We start from the raw sequence: 23953 nt of genomic DNA on the forward strand, positions 1-23953 counted from the left end.
ACCAATAACACAAAAATAGCACAGGATCCAAGGCTATCAGCGTTGGCACTATCACTCTCCTGACTATTCTAAAATTCTTCACTAGATTAAAATCCTTGATAGACACAATTGTGATCGTTCACATCTGGCAGCTTATGATGATCGAAATTGGACAGCTAGCGATATATTTTCAACACTCAAACCTCTTCATTCAAACCAAAGCAAACATTTTTTCAAACAAATCAACTCTTGAGCAAAGTTTCAAGTGATTATCTCTGCTGAATGTTGACAACTCAACTGAAACTATATCACATATTTCCAACACAATACCAGAGTTATTTCCCAGAAAAGCAACTATCTCCATCAGATGTATTTCATTGTGAATGTGAACTTGAAATTATAGTTTATCATGAATGCCAAAACAAGACAGATTTGTATTCCATTACAATGAACCTATGCTATGGATCAAATAAAACATTGAATCAATCCCAGGAGAAATGCTACAATCCAATCGAGTAGTACATGAGTGAGTGGTAACACAAGAAGAATAACTTGAAGTGAATAAAGTCTCCAGAGTGGAGAAGTACACTAGCGTTTCATCGTCAATCTTCCATTTCATCTATTCTTCGGAAACATTTTCTTTCTTTATTGAACTTGAAATCTATGTTGACGGGTGAGGATGAGAATTTTTCATCTAGGTCTTGGTTGTATGAGTAATATCATATCTTTTTGATGGCGAATTTTGAAAGAGTTTAGAATGAATAGAGAAAGAGAGAAAGGCGTTAGGAGGATCTGGATAGTCGAATAAGTAACGTGTCTGGTGACGTGTAATAATGGCTTGGTGGCCGGACGCACGATAAAGTGCATTTGTCGACGAGCTTGAAGTGAAAAAGCTCCAATAGAGAGAAAGAAATGGATGCAGCAGCAGACTCTAGGTGGGTGAGAAGAGAGGAGGTGTGAAAAATGAGAAAGCCCGCGTTGTGAGCATGTAACACATTGATGCTAAAGGGGATAGTTGAGGTTGCATCCTACTCCAATGAAGCAAATCGATGTGCCCACAACCAAACGGAAACGATTTCTATTTCTTTCATTCGAATTTATCAAACCAACGGTCTGGTGCCATTTTTTTCTTCCTTTTATGTGGTTATGTTTTTCTTGTAATTTTATGACACAAATATCTCTTGATCATTTCTTGGGACTATTATTGGATTTAGTTGGCAATATTGCTTGTGACCACACTTGCAAAATACACTCACATTCCATCTGCTATTGTGATTCCATTTAGGGGTCATTTCACTTACTTTGGCTTCGGTGCTTGCATCACCAAAACTGTTTTGTTCAGTCCAATTCCTCTCAACTAACCTCTATAATTTTATGATTTATATTGTCAACACAAATACATTTATATACATCAATGTGGGTATGTAATTTTGAGAAAAGAAAATGGATCTTGGCGCACCTATTGTTTCCATCCATTGAAATCCGTGATTTTGTCATCTTTCAGTTTTTTTGTTATAAAAAAAAAACGACTGGACCGAATTTGTTAAAACTCCTTCCAGATCTTCTTTATTGTATTATCTTTCAAATGAAATTAGTCCAGAGTCGATATCTTCAGTGGTTCTCGAGATATCAAAAAAGAAAAAAAAGCCTGGACATACGTACGTACGTACAATTATTTTTAAACCTTCTAATATGTTTTTAAATGTCATATAACTCATTTTCTCTTCATCTCTAGTCTAACAATACCTAAATAGATCCAATTGTATCTAAAAGTCCTATAATTGACCGAAGAGAAGGTAAAATTATAGTCCAGTCAATAACATAGTCCATTAATTTATTTTCCGTGCACGCTGTGTCTTCCATCAGCTGACCCTCCAACATATTGGAAAACAACTCCCAGGCAATGAACATAAAATTCGACAAGTGATGATTGGTGATGATTTAATCGAGCAAAACATGATTTACTAAAATCAAAAAGTGATCCATAATCCAACCTTCTCTTCAAAATAACTTGATCTCATTTTATCTAATAGGATACAACAAAATTTTTTCCCCTAAAATTAATGTAATAAATTATCCTCATCCATCATTTACATATCCATCTGATAAAATCTTGATGATCTATATGTTTTCTTTTCCTCCATGATTAAAAGAGTTGACAAAATACATCCTTTTGTTGTCTTTCATTGAAGCTCTCCACCTTTAACTGCATTGTACAAAGTCCTCTATTGTCATGTTACAATGTAAAACAAATGTCGTTTATTATTCTTAACAGCTTTGAGAGTAAATTTGAGTTTATTAACAGTAATTTAAAAGCATAAAACAAAAGTTTTGACAGAAGCATAAAAAAAAATATATTTCTATAAATGTAAAAGTGAGATATCTAAAAATTAGTCTTTCTTTCTATCAAGTATTTTTCATCTTATTTTATTAATTTAACATATCTAAATCATTTTTCTTACTTCAGTATAGTTTAAATTTTCTAACATTTTCAGTATGACAAATTGTTGTTTCTGATTCATTTTATTTCTTAGAAATTTTCAATATCTTTTAACTCATCTACTGTTTATAGCTGTACACCTGGATCGTATATATTATTTAGATCATATTCTGGCTGATAATCATCTGATTGTAGGTATTCCACTCCATTTTCCTCATCATCTAACACTGATAAATGTCATTTTAATTTAATAACTTAAACTCTACTTTAAATTATCTGAGTAAAGTTTATTAATTTTTGAAATATATGCAATATTTACTTTTAGAATTTAGTAAAAATTACTAAAGAAAGAAGTGGAACAAGTCAAGATGTTTTTAATAATGGCAGACATCAGTATGAATTTGGGACCACATGGCAAAATGTGATCTTTTGTTCATAAAAAAAGAAGCTTTTTTTTTATTAAATATCTTGAAAACAACCCATCGGGGATGGAGACATGATGTGGATAATTTTTCGAGTTTCTTACAAGAAAAGCTCTAGAAAAATTATCAGTTCCATGAATTACATAATTGAATTGTTCTTCGTTTTTAAACAAAGTAAATCAATATTTATTGTTAGTTACAAAGAAAAATTTACATAATGAAATAATTGAGGCCAATCATATATTATTATCAAAAGGAAGATAGTAAATGGCAAGTACTGGTACTACCTGTTGCCATGGCTACCACCAAAGGGGAGAATGAGTGAGATCAACTCCCCCTAGGTGGCAATGAATCCGGTTCCTACGCGCACGTTTATCAATTCCTAACGATCGCATGCGAATTATTGACCATTGTGAAATGAATAACATACAAATAGGCATCGATTTCGGTTTTGATTTCATCATATCACAGAATGGATACGTTTGCTTTTAGAAACTGGAGAAGATGACGACATGCATGAGAACACATCCCAACATATAAATCCTTCTTTATCCCTTTTTTTTCCTATATCCTTTGATACACTTTTTCTCTCTGTAATTTTGCCTGTTTCAACATTGACGATTCAATCAAGACTCAATTCAATAGACGACGGATTAGAGTAGCTGGTGGTACACAGTTCAACGCTTCTGATCTCTCGAGTTCTCTTCCTGTATGACACAAAAGTGGATAAACAAAGTGATGTTCATTTATTTCAAGTAATAAAAATAAAATACATGCGATTCAACGAGAGAAAAATATATTTCAGCAACTCAATTGCTCGATAATCCAACGAAAAGGTTACAAGACCCAATAGCTAGCAATTCAGTCTGATGGAATCTCTAGTGATTACGTGAATTGATATTTTTCTATTATCTCAAACTCGAGCATGGAAACTGCCAAAGACCTACTTTTCTTTTCAGGGATCCATTCAACTTGGAATTAATTATTTCGTCGATGGGAAAAAATCGTTGATGACCAGTGGAAGAGTTGAAGAAAGGTTAATTATTAATCTGAAGAATTGGAACATGCTAGAGTTTCCAATAAAATCATCATCTGGTCATTTTGATGGAGATAAAGGTGGGTTGTTGAATCGATTTTCCAACATTGAAGGTGAATAAATAGGATTATAGAATTTATCTGAAGACTTACAAGGTTGGTAGACGATGCACAGGTTAACTTGTTGTCAAGAAGTGAGGGTTGATGATAGAAGATGGAGTTTTATAGTGAGGGATAGGGTGTTAGTGGAAGGAGGAACAAGTGTCTTGTGATGTACATGGGAAAAAGAGAACCAACATGATCAGTGTGTTACACCTTCTTTTAGATCAGCAGTAACATTACTGTGTAATGGATTAGAATGTTTATCAACTTGTGTTATCTGTTTTTATCAAGATTAATTTGAACATTAATGATTATTGTGTAGCACGGTACTGAGTTATGACCTGGTCCTGATCCAATACTGGACCAATGAAGGTCCAATGTTAGGTCTAGTATTGGACCAATCTTGCTTCCAACCCAGAGCTCATTCTTTTTCATGAAAACAATTTTTAAATTTATAGATTACAGCATAGCACAGCACAAAGTCACCTTTGATGCTTTTTTTCCAAAGTAAAACTGTAAAGAATCAAGACTTTGGAAAATTAGAGAAATTAAGGTGACATTTAATGAAAAGACAAGCAAGAAAAAAAGGTTGCTTTACTAGATCCATTTATTCATTTTGTCTATTCTAGGTTGTAAGGTTTATTACACTTGAACCAACTTCATTAAACTTCTATAATTCAGCACACATCCTAGCATGAATCAAGACTGGTCTCCAGCACTAGGGTAATTTAGTCAACCTTGGACCAGTCTTGTTTCCTACAACCAAAACATACCAAAAGAAACAAACTCTCCAACAATTTAAACATCATTACAATAACTGTCCAATTGTTCTACAATACAATTTCCTATTTCTCTTGAGAACATTCCACAAATTGAATGACATCACCAAGAATATTTACTTACAAGCAGTAAGCTGTCGTGAAGTTTAGACAACCCAAGAGAGAGAGTGTGTTTGAATAAATTCACTTTAAATGATTGAATTATTAGAATCAATAAACAAAGGAAATAGTGTTTTATTTGTGCTGCAAAAATGGTTGGGTATTCTTTGAATAGCAAGGAATAAATTCACTAGGTTCAGCATGTCGCATTCAATTGAAACGCGACATCTAGAAAAGAGAACAGAAGGGAACGAGTTGTCGCGTGCAAACGGAAGACGTCACGTTGTATGTGACGGGTGTCTGAGATATGTATGGGTCGACGTACGACCCTCTTTAGAGGATTCATGTCATGGTGAAATTATAGTCGATGTCTAGATACTCCAACTCAAAATTTATGTCAAGTATAAATGCAAGGAAACATTTTCCCCAAAATACTTTCATCATCATATCGAGTTTGTCTTTTATATACATTTCTCAAACTAGTCTCATTACTCTTCTTCCAACTTGCTTCACCGATCACCTATAAAACTAGACGATCCTTCCAAATCCTTATCGTTAAGCTTTGAAAAAGTCTCCTTTCATGTCGGATTCCAACTCTTTCCTAACTTCTTAGCTATAAAAATCTGTAGATTTATTCAACGTTTTTAAGACTTTGCTGTCCAAGCATTTCCAAGATGATGATTAAAATCTGAGTAAAAATTATTATATATAACCATATGAAAAATATATATGTATATTATACGAATGGTAATATATAAAATTTATAATTGTATATCATTGTATAAAATAATGCATGGAATTTAAAATGATGTTGTACAATTTTACATGTTTATATATAATTATATAAAAATAAATTGAAAAATTATAAAAATTAAATTATATTAAAATATGATTATATACAATAATTTATATACCTAAGAATGGATGAATTATTTTTTTTTTCTTAAATTTTATTTACGGAATAATAAACTCGGAAAACATACCTTCAAAGATAATATTTTTAGCAATTTAGTGAGTATAAAAATAATATCACACATTTTTGAGGATAATTAAAAAAAGAATAGTTATTTTTATCAAATCTCAAGACTCTAATGAGACTGTTTTAAAGAGAAATATCATCCAACCCCAAGTACTATTATATTCTCATTTTTCCCACTTGAAGGAGTGGATTGGTGATTTCCTCATTGCTATGGAAAAATTACAGGAGCAAAAGCAACGGAAGGAAGAAAGTGAATTTGAAGTAAAAGAATTGGAAAAAGGAGCAGAGAGACTGAGGAAACCGGAAACGTACTTGTGGGCCTTTCGTGCTGTTGTCTGCAGGGGGTGGTGGCGGTGGAGGCGGTTGCCGCCGACGTGACTACGAACGGCGTAGTGCTGGAGGACGGGGTGCTTCCGGTCTCGCAACCATCAGCTCCTCGGTCGCGGGGAGCGCGGGGGGTTGTGGCCCCGTGGTGGGGCTCCCCTCCTACAAGAAACGTCAAGGTATTTTTTTTTTAAATCTATACCTTCCATTATTCCCATTCTGACGTTTTCATTTCTTCCGGTTGATTGATTTAGAACCAATCATTCACCAATACTCTCACATCAGCTTGAAACTATTTTTAGCAAAAGTGCCGAATTGGGACTCCAGCCCATTTGTCCAGGGAAAGTTGAATTAACTGTTATACATTGAATTTTATGCTATAAGAGGGATGGTGGAGCAGGAGGGAGCTAGTCCTGGTAACCACATCAATGTAAGACTGATGGCAGACTTAGGTAGTTTAGTCTAGGGTTGTCATTAGGTCTCTGATGTCGACAGATGGTGAATGGCAATCTGACCTAGAAATGAAGCAGATGGATGTAAGTCTTATAAGTGGTAGAGCATCCAGCATGTAGCTAAGAGGTCTAGGTCCTCCAACTCCATCATCCTGTTCAAGTCTCGGGGGTGTCTATTTACTGGTCAGGTCTGGAGTCCGAATGCTAAATCAACACCTTCATGACACTTTTAAAACTTGTCCAACAAGGGAATACAGCAGCATGGGGACGTGGTACACGTGGACGTACGAAAGGACGTGGAAATGACAGTACGACCCTATTGGGTTCAAGTGTGGTGTCAGCTAATTATCCCCAAGGATATCCATCAGTTGGTCCAGGGTTTCGTGAAGTCGTTAATATCCTTGGAGAGCGAAATCAAGCTGGAAGACTTACTGGTGTAGGACCACCACCTGGTACTGTTGAGAATGATGATGACAATGAAGAAGAAGGTGCACCTAAACGACCACCAAGACCTCTCTACCGTCGATTTATCAACTACGTTAGGCAAGCATGGACTGGTGTCAAGTTTGCTTTAGGTAACAAACAAATTCATTTGACTTTTCAATTGCTCCTAGTTGATCCTAGTATAAAAAAAAATCAATCACTTCAATTGCTATATAAAAAGTTTCAGTTGATGAAATTCTTACGAGCTTTTTTTATCCAAATTCTATACAGATTCAGAGTACGAAGAGGAACAAACACCACGATATAGACCAGACTCATTAGCAAGTCTCTGCAGAGCAACTAGATTTACAGAGGCTGAGTTGAAAAGGATATACCGGGGTTTCAAAGCCGAGTGTCCTACGGGTGTGGTTAGAGAGGACACGTTCAAATGCATTTATTCACAGTTCTTCCCACAGGGTGGTAAGTTAACTTCTTCACTACTATCTAATAATAAATTTTCCATTCTAATAATTACGATGCAATAAAAAAAAAGCCCATAAATGTATGGCTTATTTCTTTCTCTGCCCACAGCAAATACCAGTCAGTATGCTCATTACGTTTTTAATACTCTGGACCAGGACCACAGTGGACTTTTAAGTTTCGAGGTACATTTAATTCCTTTGCAAGTGTGTTAAAGTTTTGCAAATGAAAGGGAGAATTTTAGCTTGGCCAATTAGTTCCGGACTTTGCGGTCACGACTTATGGCTAATGGCTTAACAAGAATCCCCACGTTCCTGATAAGATTTTCATGTTAACCGTACTGCTAAGATCCAGCCCCATCAACCCTTATAGTTTCAATTAAGGTACTAAGCTAATTTATTTTAGTCCCTTGCTTGGTTGTGTGACCAATTCGTTTATTATCACTATCGTAGCTTATTATAGCTTACTCCAATGACTTTTTGTTACTTTGATCAACTTTAGGGTCACCAACTTTACCAATCCCCTAGGTTACTTTCCAACCAATTGCGTGACCTTACCTCTCTCATTTCATGCATACTTCAATGACGAAAAACTTTTCAAGCTATTTCCGAATGAATCCAACACTATTTGTAATGGTTTCCTACATCTGACTTTTCCGCTCGCTTCAATTTTATTTCCCTTCCCAACTACTTTTCAAACTTACAATCAAGATATTTTTCTTTCACAAATTTATCTGCATTTGGTATTTCCGCGTAAATGTTAAAAATTGCACTAGACTCTTTCTGTTTGACTTTAAGTGAAGGTACAGTCTCCAACAAAAGTTTGTTGAAATAAGCTATGATTCATTTAAACAAAAACAAAGACTGCCATCAGTTATCGTACAATCGTGGTGCAAATAAAAATAGAGGTAATGGACAATTGAACTTCCTATTTTGTAACAAGGTTTGTTTTATGTAAAATGACACAGTGATTACGTAAAAATTATTTGCAGGCAAAAAAGTGTACGTGTCACTGTATTTTTTTACAATAAACAATTTTGGCCGCTCAAGTTTACATATTGTAATTAATAACTCCTTAAATATGCGAAAATCGACGATACTTCATAGGACATTTTTTGTTCCTTACAGTTTAACGAAGATTTCCATTACCTCATTTTTTTTTTTTTTTAGTGACTATTCAGGCCGTAAGAAGGACAGGAATATTGTCCTTCGAGATAATAGTTTTTTAAAAAATTCAGTGCTGCACTTTAAACGTATTTTACAAAGAAACTATTGGAGATATGAAAAATTTCAAGATGACCTTTTTTATAGAAAATTTAATTCTCTACAACTTTTATTCGAAACTTTTTCTGATTAGATCCCCCGTTTTCGAGATATTCTATAATTCATAAGTACCTAAATTTTACCGGAATATTTCAGCTAACTTTTGAACAGGACTGTACATATTAGGATTCTATTTTAATAAAATATATTTTTTGTTTCAATTTAAATACGACTTGATGATTGAAGAGCTCTGCGGAATTATTTATATTCACGAATTATCCTTTTTTTTTTTTTTTTTTAAACAAACAGCAGTTCTGTAGAATAAATATTTAAAATCCTAGAGTCGAAGTAATTTATTTATTATTTTTTTTTTTTTTCGTTTCTAAACTTAAGAATATTCTAGAAAATAATGAAAAAGTTTTTATTAAACTTCTTGGAATTTTTTTCAAAGCAGTGACAGTTATTTTGTTAATTTATTCAGGTTAATTTAACTTGAAATATTTAATCAAGACTCTTTATATTCAATAGTTGAGGTTAAATTACACTAAAGTATCAAAAGACTCAAGAACGAAATTTTAATTAAACTTTAAAAAAATTAATTTTTGTTTTTCATTGATGGGAATTTTTTTTCGAACTCAAATCAAATAAATAAGACTAATCCTATTTGTAATGATGGAAAAAAGGGGGACAAAAAGAGGTTAGAATACGTAAGAGAGAGATTAAAAGGAAAACCTATCAAAGAATATCTATATGATGGTACGATTCTCAATATTGATTTGGCTGTCGACGATTAATTCAATTCAGTAAACAGTCCAGCCGAGTTCGACTGGTTTTCATTCATTGTTGGGATCAGTATCCCTGGGAACACTCCAATTACTCGAAATCGTAGTGTTTGTGTGCAGATGGCGCTGCGAGAGGGGGAATGAAATCAAGTAGACTAGCCACAAGTTTACACGGGCTACGAGCCAAGGGTCATAAGAGGGTTTTCGTGTACACATTCCACAGGGAATAACGAGATGACTCAAGTTTTCAACACCATCAACTCAGTCACTCTATTCACAAGCAATCCCTACTACTCCTTTGATTAGTTTCAAACTCGTTGGCCATTATTTTTCAATCAACTTCATATCATTAATTACACCATGCCTTGTAGATAACACGCAATCAACTGATATGAATATATACACCTGATATGGAACACAAATATTCGTTATATGCTTCAGCTAACATCTCGTCATATGTTTGATGTTGGTTTCAACTCATTGCTGTGTTTGACAGCTAGCCTGTGATGCGTACAGAACCACAATTTATGGATTCATTTCATTTTAGTTTGAGTTTAGGTATTTTTATGCTTTTTGCTCTTTAATGATCTGTGTTGGAAGCTCATTTAGCAGATTCAAACTCTGGTTGGAAACCTATTTAGCTAGGATTCTTGGTTGATTGGTTAGATGAGATGAATAATCATTATTAGACTTTGCTTGTCTTTTTTTTTCTTGAGGATAGCAAGATTGACTTTGAGCTTTTCTGAGCCTGCAATTGTTGCTTTCCACATTTAGGTTTTGATAATTAATCGCAAAAATACTTAGCAAATGAAGTCTTACTCTTCAACGAATTCTCTAATGACATAATAGGTATCATGCTTGAAATTGCTACAACCTTATAAAGTATAAGTTAGAAAGCTTCAACTGCACCAACAATTAAGATGAGACATCCACAATGTACTCCAACTCTGTCCAGTATCTTTCTCCTACCTTTCATCATTCCTTTCATCTGTGGCCCTGATTTAACTCATGCTCTTGGACCTTTCTAAGTCATTAAACAAATAAACCTATTTAAACATCTAGGGTTCCAAGTCCACCACAGCTATTTAAATAGGTCTAGCGATGTTTGACTGTCTCTACTGTCTCAACATGATTGTAAATCACTAAGAAAAATGGTCGATTGTCAAGTAAAGTATTAAAAGTAACATTTGTTAAAAGACGACAGAAAGTATTACATTTTATTTGCTATTTTTCTGTAGCAAGAGCATTGGTGCAGATGAGAGTACTCGTCACGTACGACGGCGGCTGTGAGGGAGAGCACGATCGTGAGGACAGGCGTGGGCTAACTGCAAAACATCGGACTCTGTATAAATTTCAGCGAAAATACTAAAGCTCAGCTCGTATCACAGCCGTTAGTGCTTAATCTTACTTATACGAGTGGAAATCTAAAGTTTCTCCCTTATTTCGCATCTTCACACTCTCAATCTTTTCTGCCAACTCGGCTAAATTTCCGCCCCATTTTTTTCATCATCATCCAGTTCCATCAAACTCCCTAGACCAACAAACGAACATAAAAAAAAAGGACAAATAATTGCGGACAGATTTTGGGTTTCGTGGTAATCAGTTGGATGCGTGAATTAGTGGTGAACCTTAGGTTTCAGTTAGTGGTTGTTTTACTTGGCCTACAACACTTGCAACCTCACATACAGGTATCTCCAACATAGCTCATTATCTTATCCTTTAATTATTCGGAATTATTTCCTGTCATTTACATGTCTCGTTAATTTTTTTTTTTGCTCCTTTTTTTGTTCCTTAACAGCTTGAGAATGAATGTGTTGGGTTTAATTATACAAAAAAGGTCAGAGGCAAACAGTATGAGAAAACGCTTTCCTGCTTGATTAAAAGAACAGTTGGTTTTAATTATCCTCAGACGCCTTTTCTTTATCATCAGGGAATTGTTTTGTCTTTGTGAAATATACTTAATAGTAATAAATCAAGTTTATTGAATTTTCAAGCTTTGGTTTGAAAAATTAAATTCCCAACTACTCAAAAAGGTTGGACAGTTTTTCGTTGATAATTTCGGGATAAAGCTTTTGATGGAGAAGCTTTTATTTTAAAATGCATGGATCTGTGGCGTTAGATACATACACTTTGCTGCACGGGTACGTGTTTCTATAGACACACATCTGTGCTTTACATTAATCTTCCTTGGAATGTCTACATCCCTCTTGCTTTGGAGAAGACGCTTTTCGATTGACTTGAGCAAAGCAGTCTTATTGCATTTAATATTCACAGTTACTATTTTCTTGCCAATTTTATTGTGCCTTAATGTGCAATTTAAGATAAGGAACGCAATTATTAACACATACTTATTAATAAATAAATAAATATAAAAAATAATTATTAATTATTTATTAATAAAGATCAGGCTAGACTCTTAATTATTTTGTTAGTAATTCCTAGATCCCTAATATATCAAATTGAGCTTTGTAGGGTAGATAATATTAATGATGACAAAATTTCAAAGGAAAACAATAGCTACCAAGCTTAATTAGAAAGGGAAAAATTAAAAAATAATTTCATAAACAAGTTAACAAGAAAAAAAAACCAAAAAAAGAGAAGGAAAATGGAGGTCGAACAGATAACTTTATTCTTGGGTTGAAAGTCGGTTAAAAATCTAAAGGTGTCTTAAAAAGGATCATCAAAAAGAGAAAAAAGAAACAATGAAGAGAATAATCGTGAGCTACATGCACAAAAATAAAGTCATTAAAGTAACAGAAGCATAGTTGCATAATAATACCCAAGCTCTTTATTCTTTATCTCAATTTTTTTTTCTTCAACGACACATTCCCCTAATGGACCATGGAAATTTAACTAGGGAAAAATAATATCTTGAGTCTAGGATCCCTTGAAGAAGGAAAATGCACAACTACTTACCCACTAGAAGCGTAGATACAAATATATCTAGTTGAAAGCTCTTTAATAAAACATGAAAAAAGGAAAGAAAATTCTTAACAAATCAAATATTTAAAGGCATCTTTTTCTAAATATACACTACCTGTCAACTGTCATTGTTTTTTCTTATCATTATCTCAACGCTTCCGACCCATCACTCCCCCCTTTTTCCGTGTACTCAGCTCTTGTATTCCTCTTCAACAAATGCCCCTCCGGTACTTTTATTCTTTTACGTGACTACGAGCAATTTCCCACATCAACAGTTTCCACATACTTTTTGATCCTTCATTGTTGACTGCCTTAAGAGTATTGAGACGTTTGCTTTTCTATTTTTCGTAGAAATTGTAGTGTAATGACATCAACTTAACAGCTCTCTTAGGTTGTTAGTTTCATTCAAGCCTGCAAATAAAAATAAAAAAAATTATTATTATTAAAATGATTATTTTATTCAAACAACTCGAGTAATTACTGTAAACGTTTGGTAATAAAATATTCATTGAATTGATAAATAAATTCAAATATATTCAAATGAAAGCAATGTGTTGATATTCCATTTATAAATGTTGAATTAAAATCAATAAATTTAACTAATGAATATATTTTTAAAAATTATTTTTAGGATTTTGTAACAGGCCTCAGTATACTATCGAGAGGATCGATGGATGAGAAACTACGATGGACATTTTCTCTCTATGATATTAATGGAGATGGTTGTATTACAAGGGATGAAATGACGGATATTGTGACGGCAGTCTATGAACTGATGGGAAAATTTTCCGACCCAAATATGGATCCAGAAGGTGTGAGGGAAAAAGTCGATAGAATGTTCCAGGTATGCAAATTAAAAAGAAATAAAAAAAAAAAAAAACAATAAACCAATTGATTTTATTAATTTTAACTAAATTAGAATAAATTAAAACTCGTCACCGGTTAAATAAAAAGTGGAAAAACTGGAAATATTTTGTCCTAATTTATTTAAAAAAAGTTGATTTTAGTAATTATTCATTGTAAATTTCAAATTTGAAAGTGTTTTATTTTAATGCATTACAAGAGTCCAGTTTCGGTGCAATTTTAATCACGTAACTCATTACACTATTCGAAACAAGGCATTTTCTGCACTAGTGTCGGAAAGTGTGAAAGTGTTTTTTTTTTTTTAAATATAAATATTTATAAAAAGAAAAATTTGAAATACATCAAGTCTTACAGATGCTTCCAAACTTTCCGACGGTAGAGTGAGAAAAAAATGCACTCTTTTCAAACAGGCCTGATTGGTCGAAAACTAGGTATCGGAGACAAAAACATGTAGGACATAATTTTGAGAGCTTTTTACAAGGAATAAAATGAGACCAGTTTCAGTTCTCTACAATAAATAGTTTTCAAGATATTTATTTTTTTATAAAAACAAATGTACCATTGGTTTTTCAAACAATTGTCTGTAGTTTATCAACAAATAAATTCTGTCAAGTCTTGCAATATCAAACTACCTTAATAGTCTGTTTAAAATATAAAAGCAAAGAATAAAATAGTTACGATTGAGGTAATACGAAATGTACGAATGAATGTTCATAAGTGGAAATCTGAGATCGAAGCTTATTGAAGATGCGCATATGTAAGTAGTCTGCAACAGAAGCTTGTCTGAGGCATTCAGCTATATCCGAAGGGAATTGCAATACCATCACCCTAAAGACTTACTAGTTAAACTGCTCGACTATTTGTGGCCCTTGTGGTTCTATCACGTATTCATGCACATACACACGGAATAGATACTTGCGTGCTCATTAACTCTGTATAAATGCTAGTTGATTGAAGATAATGTCGTTTCCAGTAACGAAATGTTCAGTTTCTCAGTAATCAAGCTGCTTAACAGTTACATTAAATAATCCAGTCATTGTCAAATTTATTACCTAACTAAATACACTCGAAATTTGATCATTTATTTTTTTGTGCTTAATATCTAGGGTAATAAGACCAACAAGTTGATGAAAAGATTTCTTTAATTAATTAATTTTTAATTTTTTTTTATCAAATTCTTTTTAAAAGTGTAAATTTTTAAAATTCGTTTCATTTTTTGACATTTGAAAAATTATTAAAAAGTTTGAAAATAAATGTACGTACGTACGTTTGTACTTAAATTATTTTATAATCATTTTGCTGTGAAAAAATGGCGTAGCCAAATTTGTTCAAACTCCTCTCAAACCATTCTCATTATTATTATTTTCAGTGGTTTTAAGAATATTGAAAATGCAAAAAAACCCTGGACATACGTACGTATAATTGTACGTCCGGTTTTTTTTTTATTTTCGATATCTCGAGAACTACTGAAGATATCGACTCCGGACTAATGACATTTATAATATAAATAAAATATTTTTATAAATAATGTAATTAAAAAATTGTATATTATTTATAACAATAGCAAATAACTGCTGAATTATTTATTATATTTTTTACTAAATTGTCTGCTTTTAAGATCTATTTTATAGGTAGATTATTTCCTATTTTAAATTCATTTATTCACCATTTTAATATCTAATTATTTTCTCCTCTATTTCAAACACTTTCATTTAGATTGTCATTATTGTTTGTGTATAAAACACATAATTAATACTCTTAATTAATTATAAACCTGAAACACCAGCTTAATTATCCATCCATTGGTCTTGTTTTATCTTAAACACTTTCATAGTTTATCTTTTTTATTTTCTCTCTCTCTCTTTTTTTTGTTGTTAGCACACTTGAATTCTAACTACATTTTATCGTAATAATTATTTTATTTGCCAAAGATCCTCAGGCAAGTTAGAATAATTACAATGAAGTATTTAAATACAATGAATTTACAATAACACACATATACACAACTATTTATAATGATCTTGATAATTCAGTTAGCTGATCTGTTATCCTTTGTAAATGAGTTTCCTTTAAAATATTATTATTTTATTTCAAAACAAAGACTTTTAACTCAAAGCTTATGTTGTTGAAATAAAATTGTATGTATTTATATATCTATATATATATATATATTTTGTATTTTTTAAAAGTATTAATAACTGTTGCAAAACGTGATCGTAAAAAAGTTTTTAAAAATTCACTTTGTAAGAGAAAATATAAACTTATTATTTAATACATTCAAATTTGAAAGGAGAAAAAAAATGTTCAACCGTCAGGAATTTTTCAATTATGCAAAAACTTGAAAAAGAATCAAGTAAAATTAGCGTTGACTCTTTTATCATTTTTTCCTTTCGGCAAAGCTGGAGAGAAAATATTTAAAACAAAAAGAAGAAGATTGAATAGATACATCTTAAACTCGAGAAAGTAAACTCTGAACTGTGCTGAAGAATTAATAGAGCTGATAATGATTAAATAAAATTCAGTGATTGGATATTTAAGCTAGCCTGAAGTAGAATATTAACAGTTTGAATTTTTTATTACAGAATATAATTTATTTATGAGCTTTTTTGATTTAAATAATATTAAGGAAAAATGTGACTCTCGTTATATTCTGGTGAGTTTAAGGATGAAATAAATTTTTTTAGATTAATTCATGGGTACTATCGTGTAGATCAGGTTCTGTAGTTTCTAAAACACTCCTTAAATGATATCATAAAGATGTTTATTCATGAGTTACGAAGGTTCGAAGTTCAGGGAGAAGGTAATTTTGGAATTTTTTTTATTTGTGGCCACTTTTACCCTCTTTTAAGGTTGTTAAAGTAAATTTTCTTAGAGTTTAATTTAATTCCGCATTTCTACGCATCAAAAGGAAGAGAATGACTCATCGATGATCGAAATTGGAGGACTTTTAGTTTTCAACCCCAAAAAATGGCAAGTGGTACAAATTACAAATAATCATCCCTCTGACTTTAAACCTCTATAATTCCTGAAAAGACGGTCTATTGAGCTTTTTTAGGAATGTTTTAGAAACGTCACAATCTAAACTACATGATAAGATCCAGAAATTAATTGCGAAAAATTTATTAACCTCTCAAAGTCGCAAAAATATGAAAAAAAGTCACATTTTCCAAGGAGTTCGCCAAATATTTTGGCGATTTTAACAGTGAAATACATTTTTTTTTTGCTTTTAATGAATCCTGATTTATTGCTTAAATTCTAAAGTTTTTATATACCTCCTTGAAATTATCATTAGATGACCCGTTCGAGAGTAATAGGAACCGGAAGCCTGGGTGAGGATAAAAAAATCGTCTACCTTTCGACTTTAAATCTCTGTAACTTCAAAAGAAATCGTTTAATGATAATTTTTGGAAGATATATAAGAACTTCAGAATCTAAGCTTTGAATTAAGATTCATGGAAGACATCTAAAAAATTTATTTCACTCTTAAAAATGTTAAAATACTCGACAAAGTCCCTAAAAAATGAGACTTTTTTATATTTTTACGATTTTTAGGGTGGAATAAATTTGTTTCAGTAAATTTTCCATTTCAATTATATAGTTTAAATTCTAAGGTTGCCAAAACGTCTTTGAAAAGCGTTATTGGGCCATCCGTTTCAAAATTATTGCAGCTCGAAGTCAGGGGGATGAAAATTTGTAATTTGTATCCAGTTTTACCCCTTTATAAGGATGTTGGAACGAATTTTTCTGAGTCATGACCCAATTTTGTATTTCCACGCATCAAGACGAAAAGAATAAGCCCTCAATGGTCAAAATCGGAGCACTTTTATTTTTTAACCCCAAAAAATGGTATCCCTTTCCATTTTTTCGGGTCAAAAAATAAAAGTCTCCCGATTCTTAAATTCAACCGTTTATTCTCTTTGTCCTGATGCCCAGAAACGCGGAATCAGGTCAAACATTTAAAAAATTAATTTTCCCACCCTCAAAACCGGATAAAACTAAAAACAAAGTGATTAAAAAAAAAAGATGCATACATACCTCTGGAGAAATATTTCATCTTCTTTGATCAAGATCTCAATACTTCAAAGATATACATTTTCTTCAAAATAATTCATGGAAAAATAATATTTTTCTTCTTCCAAATCCGAATTCAATCCAACAGCTTTAATATTCAAAAATTTAATTTCCACCTTTCGTCAAGTTATCACCATTCTGCATACTTTTTATTAATAAACTCTCTCTCTAAATTTCTCCCGACATCCGATAATTGCATAACAACAAAAGCACTACGTAATAACAATAAATTAAATCTGAAATAATATCCATTAACGATAAATCCTAGCGTAAAATTAATATCATAATAAACACGAATGCTTTTAATACTTTAATAACCTGAACATAACCTACATAAAATATTGACTCCAATCAAATGTGTTTTATTGGTTCAGAAAATGGATGGGAATAAAGATGGTGTCGTAACGTTATCAGAATTTCTGGAAGCGTGCAGATCAGATCCTGACATTTCAACATCAATGGCAGCATTGGACACGGCTTTCTGACACTCGGTACGTCCTCGTTACACACCATGGACCTGAAAAACAAAATCCGCTCAAAAAATTAGGATTTTACGTTTAGCGCCCCCTATTTGATATACATTGTCGAAGACTACCGGAAGAGGGCAGGGGGAGGGGGCAAGCTAGCAGAAAAAGAAGGGAGACTAAAAAAAAAAAAATTTACAGTTGGGTAAAATGAGAATTGTTTAATGACAACGATTATTCTCTGACAGTAGGTCAATAATTTAAGTTTGATAGAATGACAATTAAATTCATCCGAGCAACTTCCAACAGAATTTCAATCAACGGGAGAGAGAAAAGAGTGTAATAAACTATTAATTGACAAATGGATAAGTCATTAATTAATAGTTAATTAATAAATCTGCCATATGTGCAGAAATGGCTGTTTGTCAAATTTGTTGTTTTCTAATAGCACATAAGTGAACATTAAAATAACAAATGTTTATTTTTGTGATTGATTAACAATTAATGTGTAAGAGAAACTTGTAATTAATTATTACTACAATGCTGCATGGAAATGATTATCATTAGAATGCTGGCGAAATAAAAATACTTCATGAAAAATTTTTAATAATGAAAAATAAAAAAAATTTTTAAGGTTAGACCAACGAAATGATGATGATGGTTATCGATGTGTAACTACAAAATACATTTTTTGGTGATTATTAATATTAGATAAATTTTGAATAATTTGTTTATTAAATTAATAAATTAATTGTCATTTGGGTCACCACAAAGCCACTAAAAGTCAAGTGTTTAGGAATAAAACATCCAAAGTGTTTAATTACCAAATACCTTAAGGGTTTATAATATTACACATCGTATACAAACTATAACATTTGGATATTTGTCAATAAAAAACACTAAAGTTTGTTTGAAATTGTGAACACTTAAAGTGTTTAATTATTATACACTAGTGACACACAGTGTATAGTTTAACACTAAACACGGTTATGTATGTTTACTGTAACACACTTGGATCTTTAGTGGAGTGAGACAAAGTTAAAAAATTGTAAATTAAAATATCTTATTTAAGAAAAAGGAATTTTCTTTTTTTTACTGATAAACTTGATAAAATAAAAAAAATTTTCTAACCTCTTTATTATAATAAATTACCATTTTATTTCTATGGAAATACCTTTTTGTCACTGCCTTGTCTGCAATTACAATGATGAACTGAAAAAGAGAAGGAAAAAAAGAAATTCAAGTCAATTTTATTTATGAGGATATAAAAAAATAAAATAAAATTGTTAAATACATAGAAAAAAAAGGTATTATCATGGGAATAATAGAAAAAAATTTTTTGCAACAATGCTACGTAGTTATTAGGATTTAATTAAAAATTTAAATTGTAAGCCGAGATTAACTGAGATTTTACATCGAACGTTATTCTCATATCAACATGATCACTACCGCAAGTCTTTGAACAAAACAAAAAATTAATTATTACAAGAATAACGAAAATAAATAATAAAAATTAATAAATAAATATCGATTGCAAATTTTTCATTAGAAAAATTGCTAATCAAAAATTTTATCGAATAAATGTTAATTAGTCATAATGAGCATGAATATTAAATATTGGCCAAATCCTCTTGTTTTTTCATTTATTTTTATTTTTTTTTCTACCACTTGTCCTACGCTTAAATAATTAATCATTATCTATTGTCTTTAACGAAAAAAAATAAATAAATAAATCTATCTACTCAAATCTATATCTTCTATGTCAATATGGCTTATCTATTATATAACATTTATGCTACTAGACAGTAAAAACAAAAATTAGTAACAAAAACAAAGGGGAATTGCAAATTGAGAAGTACACTAACAAAACAAAAATAATATTTAAGAACGAGCTTATAAAAAAGTGTCAAACTACACTGTAAATCCTAAATAATCACAAACGTATTTAAATAACACACTTGAAAGGTGTTTAATGCAAAATGTCCATTAACAAATTATACATATTTTACATTGAACAAATTCTAAGCGTGTTATTTTAATACACTTGTGATATCTTGAATTTTCAGTGTGAGAAAAATAATTATCAATGTCTAGCAGAGAACAAAAAAATCTATGATCGATTTGTAAGAAAAAGATGGTCCAATGAACAATTGTTAGAAAAAATTGTCAATAAAAATGAAAAAAAAAAAAATCTAACAAAATAAATCGTTATCAAAACCTGAAAATTGATGAGTTTCTTTGATGAAATAATCTATCAAATATTAGTCTTAATTAAAAATAAATTACTCATCATTTTCAGGTGATTTATTAATCACAAAGTCTCTCAATGAGTAAGAATAAAAAAAAAAAAAGGAAATAATTATAAAATATATGATGTTAAATATATGAAGGATTTTAAACGACAAATATTCATGCAGCGATATATTTTCGATGTAAATCAAGTGTACGTCTATATAAACGTGGTAAAACTACGTGTTTAATAGCTTTAATAAATAGATTCATCAATATAAAGAAGAAAAAAAAAAAATTGACAGACGTATTTATTTTTTATCGACAAATTTCATTTTGAATAGTCAAAGGAAAAAAAAAAAACAAAATGTTATCAAAGAAAATAAGATTAATTATTTATCAATGCTTGATATATGTATATTTTCAAATAACTTTGTCGATAAAAGATATTTGCTACGTCATGCCAATCATCGACGATTGAGTGTGTAAAGTAATTGTTTGGATGTTGATTGTTAAATGTTAGAGTAGATGAATAAAAGTTTTAAATAAAATAATACCTCTACAAACAAAAATGAGAAATGCAGAAAGAAAGGAAAGATAATAAAAAAAAAATAAAACCAATGGTAAAAAAAAAAATATTTTACAAAATAAATTAATAATTATTAGCTAATATGAGTTAATTGGTTTTTATGTTGCTGTAAAAATCATTGTATAGAATATATTTATTATTCATTTCATGAATTAATTAACGATAAAAAATTCACTGCCTGTTATTTAACTCGACTGAGGGATGTTTTAATTAATTAATCATTTAAAAAAAATCTATATATATATATATAAAAAAAAACGAATGAGAAAATAAAATTTCAAGTATTTTATCATTGACTAAACTTTTGTCATTAATTATTGTTTTTGACAGATATTTTTTTACAATAGAGAGAAATGAAGTTTATTTTTTAAATAAATTGTTTAAAGAAACACACGAGAGATATACAATATTAATTGTTAAGTAATGAAAATGTTTTATTTTATAAAGTAATAAGCTCAGTCAATAATGAAATACTCTTTGAAATGCTCAGTTGGCGAATTACTTTATAACAGACTCCTTCTAAGGATGTAAAGCGATAAAAACAGAAGGGCTATTAATTATTAGAAGAACAAAAAACGAGGCATTTAATGGGCTTTTATGAGAACGTGATAAGAAGAAAGAGAAGAAAGAGAATGAAATATTATAATTGTTGGTAAAAGTTTAAAAATGATTATTTGTTTTTTCTTTTTTTTTTTTTAAATCTGTTAAAGATGCTTTTAAAGGTGATTAAGTTTACGCCAGAATCATAATTGTCATAATCAATTGATTATATTAACTATTAATTATTAATAACTAATTATTATTATTATTAAATTATCATTATTATTATAATATATGGAAGTATTAAAATATTTTATAAATAAATAGATCATAATTAACGTTAAAAATTGTATTGTAATTATTTATCATTACCTAGACACTTTGATTCATTTATTTAAACATTTGTTTAACACTGGAAAATAAAAGAAATTACTTAGACATTTGTCTCAGTTTCTCTGATAACTGTGATGCTACATAATCCCAGTACTTTTTCCTTATTTTATCGTATTTTTCTCCCAATTCATTGCACAACTGCAAATAAAAAAGTAAATTTTAAATACGATTATTTCATTTATTTACCATGTCTTGGTAATCTCACTTCTGGCAGAGTAATAAATAAATTCCGTTCTAATTGAAATAATTAATTACCATCAATGCATTATCTATATTATATAATGGATGATTCGGAGCCTTCTCATGCCGTTCATCACAAATGTCAATAATACAAGCCAGAAGATGATTAACACGACAATCTTTCGTATATAATTCTTCACATTTATTCAAGACTTTTTCATTGAAAGCTAGACCACCATTTTTGTCGTGCATTAAAATCCTGTAAAATATTTATAATTGTTGATTAATAAAAATATTATGGAGGTTTAATTATAAATTTGTTTTTCTTCATAATTAAACTGATCAATATCTTCAATAGAAATCTAATAAGTAGCTTTGATCCTTTGGCTAAACATTTATTAATTATTATTATTTTTTTTTCATATTATATTTTATTTATTACCTTGTATTTTAAATACTGTAAAATGTATGATTATTTATTTATGCTTAAATTGACGAGAATTTGTTTATTTTTAATTCCTGACTGAGACGAGCTGATCGGACGTTATTCCTTTCATTAAGATTTTCCAATCGATTTAAAACGCGTTTTCATTGCTTTACAATTCATTTCCAAGTTATTATTCCATCGTATTTCACAATATCATTGATAAGCAATAGATCTTTTTATTTATCGAAAAAAAGAAAAAAAAACACGCCACGATCCTTTAATTTATATTTATATATGCGTAGGCGTATGGTAATTCATGAACGAATGTATGGGTGATAATAATAGTACCCAGATTCATCTTAATTCATCAAGGTAAATGATCTGTTAAAATTTTTTATGATTGGAGTTACAGTTCAAAAGTTTTTGTTGGACGGACAGATTTTCTGCTTTGGGTAAAATGAAATAATGAAATTTATTTTATTGAATAGCAGATTCATATTTCGACAACTTAATAATTGATAATAAAAGGAAGTTAAAAGTATTATTAATGGTATTAATGGTCTTTGAAATATTCTAGATATTTAGATTTAATTTCCTTACCCTCTTAAATAATTCCAAGCACTCTCGTTGCCTTTGACAATCGATATCTTCCCTAACGCAAAGTCTACTTCTCTATCAATAACTTCTGGCTCGAACTTAGTTGTGTTACTCAGCACAAAATAACGCTGATTCCAGGCGGAATTATTTCTGATATCTTCAGTCAGCAGCTGTTCAACGTATTCAAGCTCTGAATCGAAAAGACTGCAAAAAAGTTATCCATATATTATTTTATTTTATTATTAAATAAATAATTAGCTAAAAATTGTTATTACTTGAAGGTTTTAATACACCATTGACGATACTGCCATGTGTGATAATTCTTGGAATCTTTCTCCAACATCCGAGCAGTGAACTCCAGCTCCTTGCTTGGATCTTTCAGCAATTCAACAATGGCTTTCCTATGATGCCATATTTGATAGTTTTTTGTGTTGTCTCCAATTATTGAATCGATGTAGGCTAATTCTTCATACAAGTCTTTGTTCAGTTCTTTCAAAATATCACGACGATATTGCCAGACAGTGTAGTTCGCTGGATTCAATGATAAACAAGTGGCCGTCAAAGCTAGAGCACGCTCTGATTTCTCTCCAGACTTGAGGACAGCACGAAAATAATCATAGCTATCTCTAACTGGAATAAATTATCATCAAATAAATCATCAGTACTATTTTTAAATTGCTGTAAACGCTCATTGATAGCGAGTCAATCTCCAAGTCCATCATCATTAACAGCTAGTTTAGACAAAAGTGTGTTTAATGAAAGAATGTACTAAGTGATAATAAATCTACTTGCAATTAATGAGCATCTGTTGTAAAATAAATGAAGAAAGATCATCAATTATAACCTACATTTATCAGAATAGGCGATGGCAACGATAGGATAAGGCCCATCATCTTGAGGTACCGGGGTCACATCTTTCCATTCTTCTCTGTCTTTATAAAACACCCATGTCCCGTTGTCAGCACCTTCATCAGAACTATCTGACATCTTTAATTACTAATGAACAAGTATTGATTCAATATATCGATATTTAAAAATAATTTCCTGATTATTTAGCAACAAAAAGCTCCAACAATCCTCCTATCACCAACAATAACACAAAACTGGCGTCTTTCGGCT

General features: G+C 30.9%; 2 protein-coding genes across 3 annotated transcripts; one reads left to right on the plus strand and one right to left on the minus strand.

The window, feature by feature from the left end:
• Positions 1–3905: 3905 nt before the first annotated feature.
• LOC118063765 (Kv channel-interacting protein 1-like) lies at positions 3906–19354 on the plus strand. The gene is made up of 7 exons (XM_035077919.1): positions 3906–3957; positions 6132–6338; positions 6860–7186; positions 7326–7514; positions 7626–7699; positions 13112–13324; positions 17790–19354. Exons 1-7 carry the CDS (start codon positions 3906–3908, stop codon positions 17898–17900), a joined length of 1173 nt encoding a protein of 390 aa, XP_034933810.1. The 3' UTR covers positions 17901–19354.
• On the minus strand, positions 12324–23949 carry Fnta (farnesyl transferase alpha). 2 transcript variants are annotated; one of them, XR_004689933.1, is made up of 11 exons: positions 23683–23949; positions 23110–23464; positions 22838–23038; positions 21886–22069; positions 21610–21768; positions 19054–19091; positions 17749–17932; positions 17380–17651; positions 12596–12891; positions 12475–12501; positions 12324–12411 (listed from the first exon to the last, which is right to left on the minus strand). XR_004689933.1 is itself a non-coding variant. In XM_035077733.1 (5 exons), the coding sequence occupies exons 1-5, from the start codon at positions 23819–23821 to the stop codon at positions 21667–21669; spliced, it is 981 nt and encodes a 326-aa protein (XP_034933624.1). In that variant the 5' UTR covers positions 23822–23949; the 3' UTR covers positions 21572–21666. The 2 variants fall into 2 exon arrangements, 1 of the variants encoding a protein (XP_034933624.1); XM_035077733.1 differs by lacking the exons at positions 12324–12411; positions 12475–12501; positions 12596–12891; ... (1 more) ...; positions 17749–17932; positions 19054–19091 and having other exon boundaries at positions 21572–21768.
• Positions 23950–23953: the final 4 nt, after the last annotated feature.

The sequence above is a fragment of the Chelonus insularis genome, unplaced genomic scaffold (genome assembly GCF_013357705.1).
Source record: "Chelonus insularis isolate UGA/USDA-ARS -01 unplaced genomic scaffold, ASM1335770v1 contig_146_pilon, whole genome shotgun sequence".
NCBI classification, from domain to species: Eukaryota; Metazoa; Arthropoda; class Insecta; order Hymenoptera; family Braconidae; genus Chelonus; species Chelonus insularis.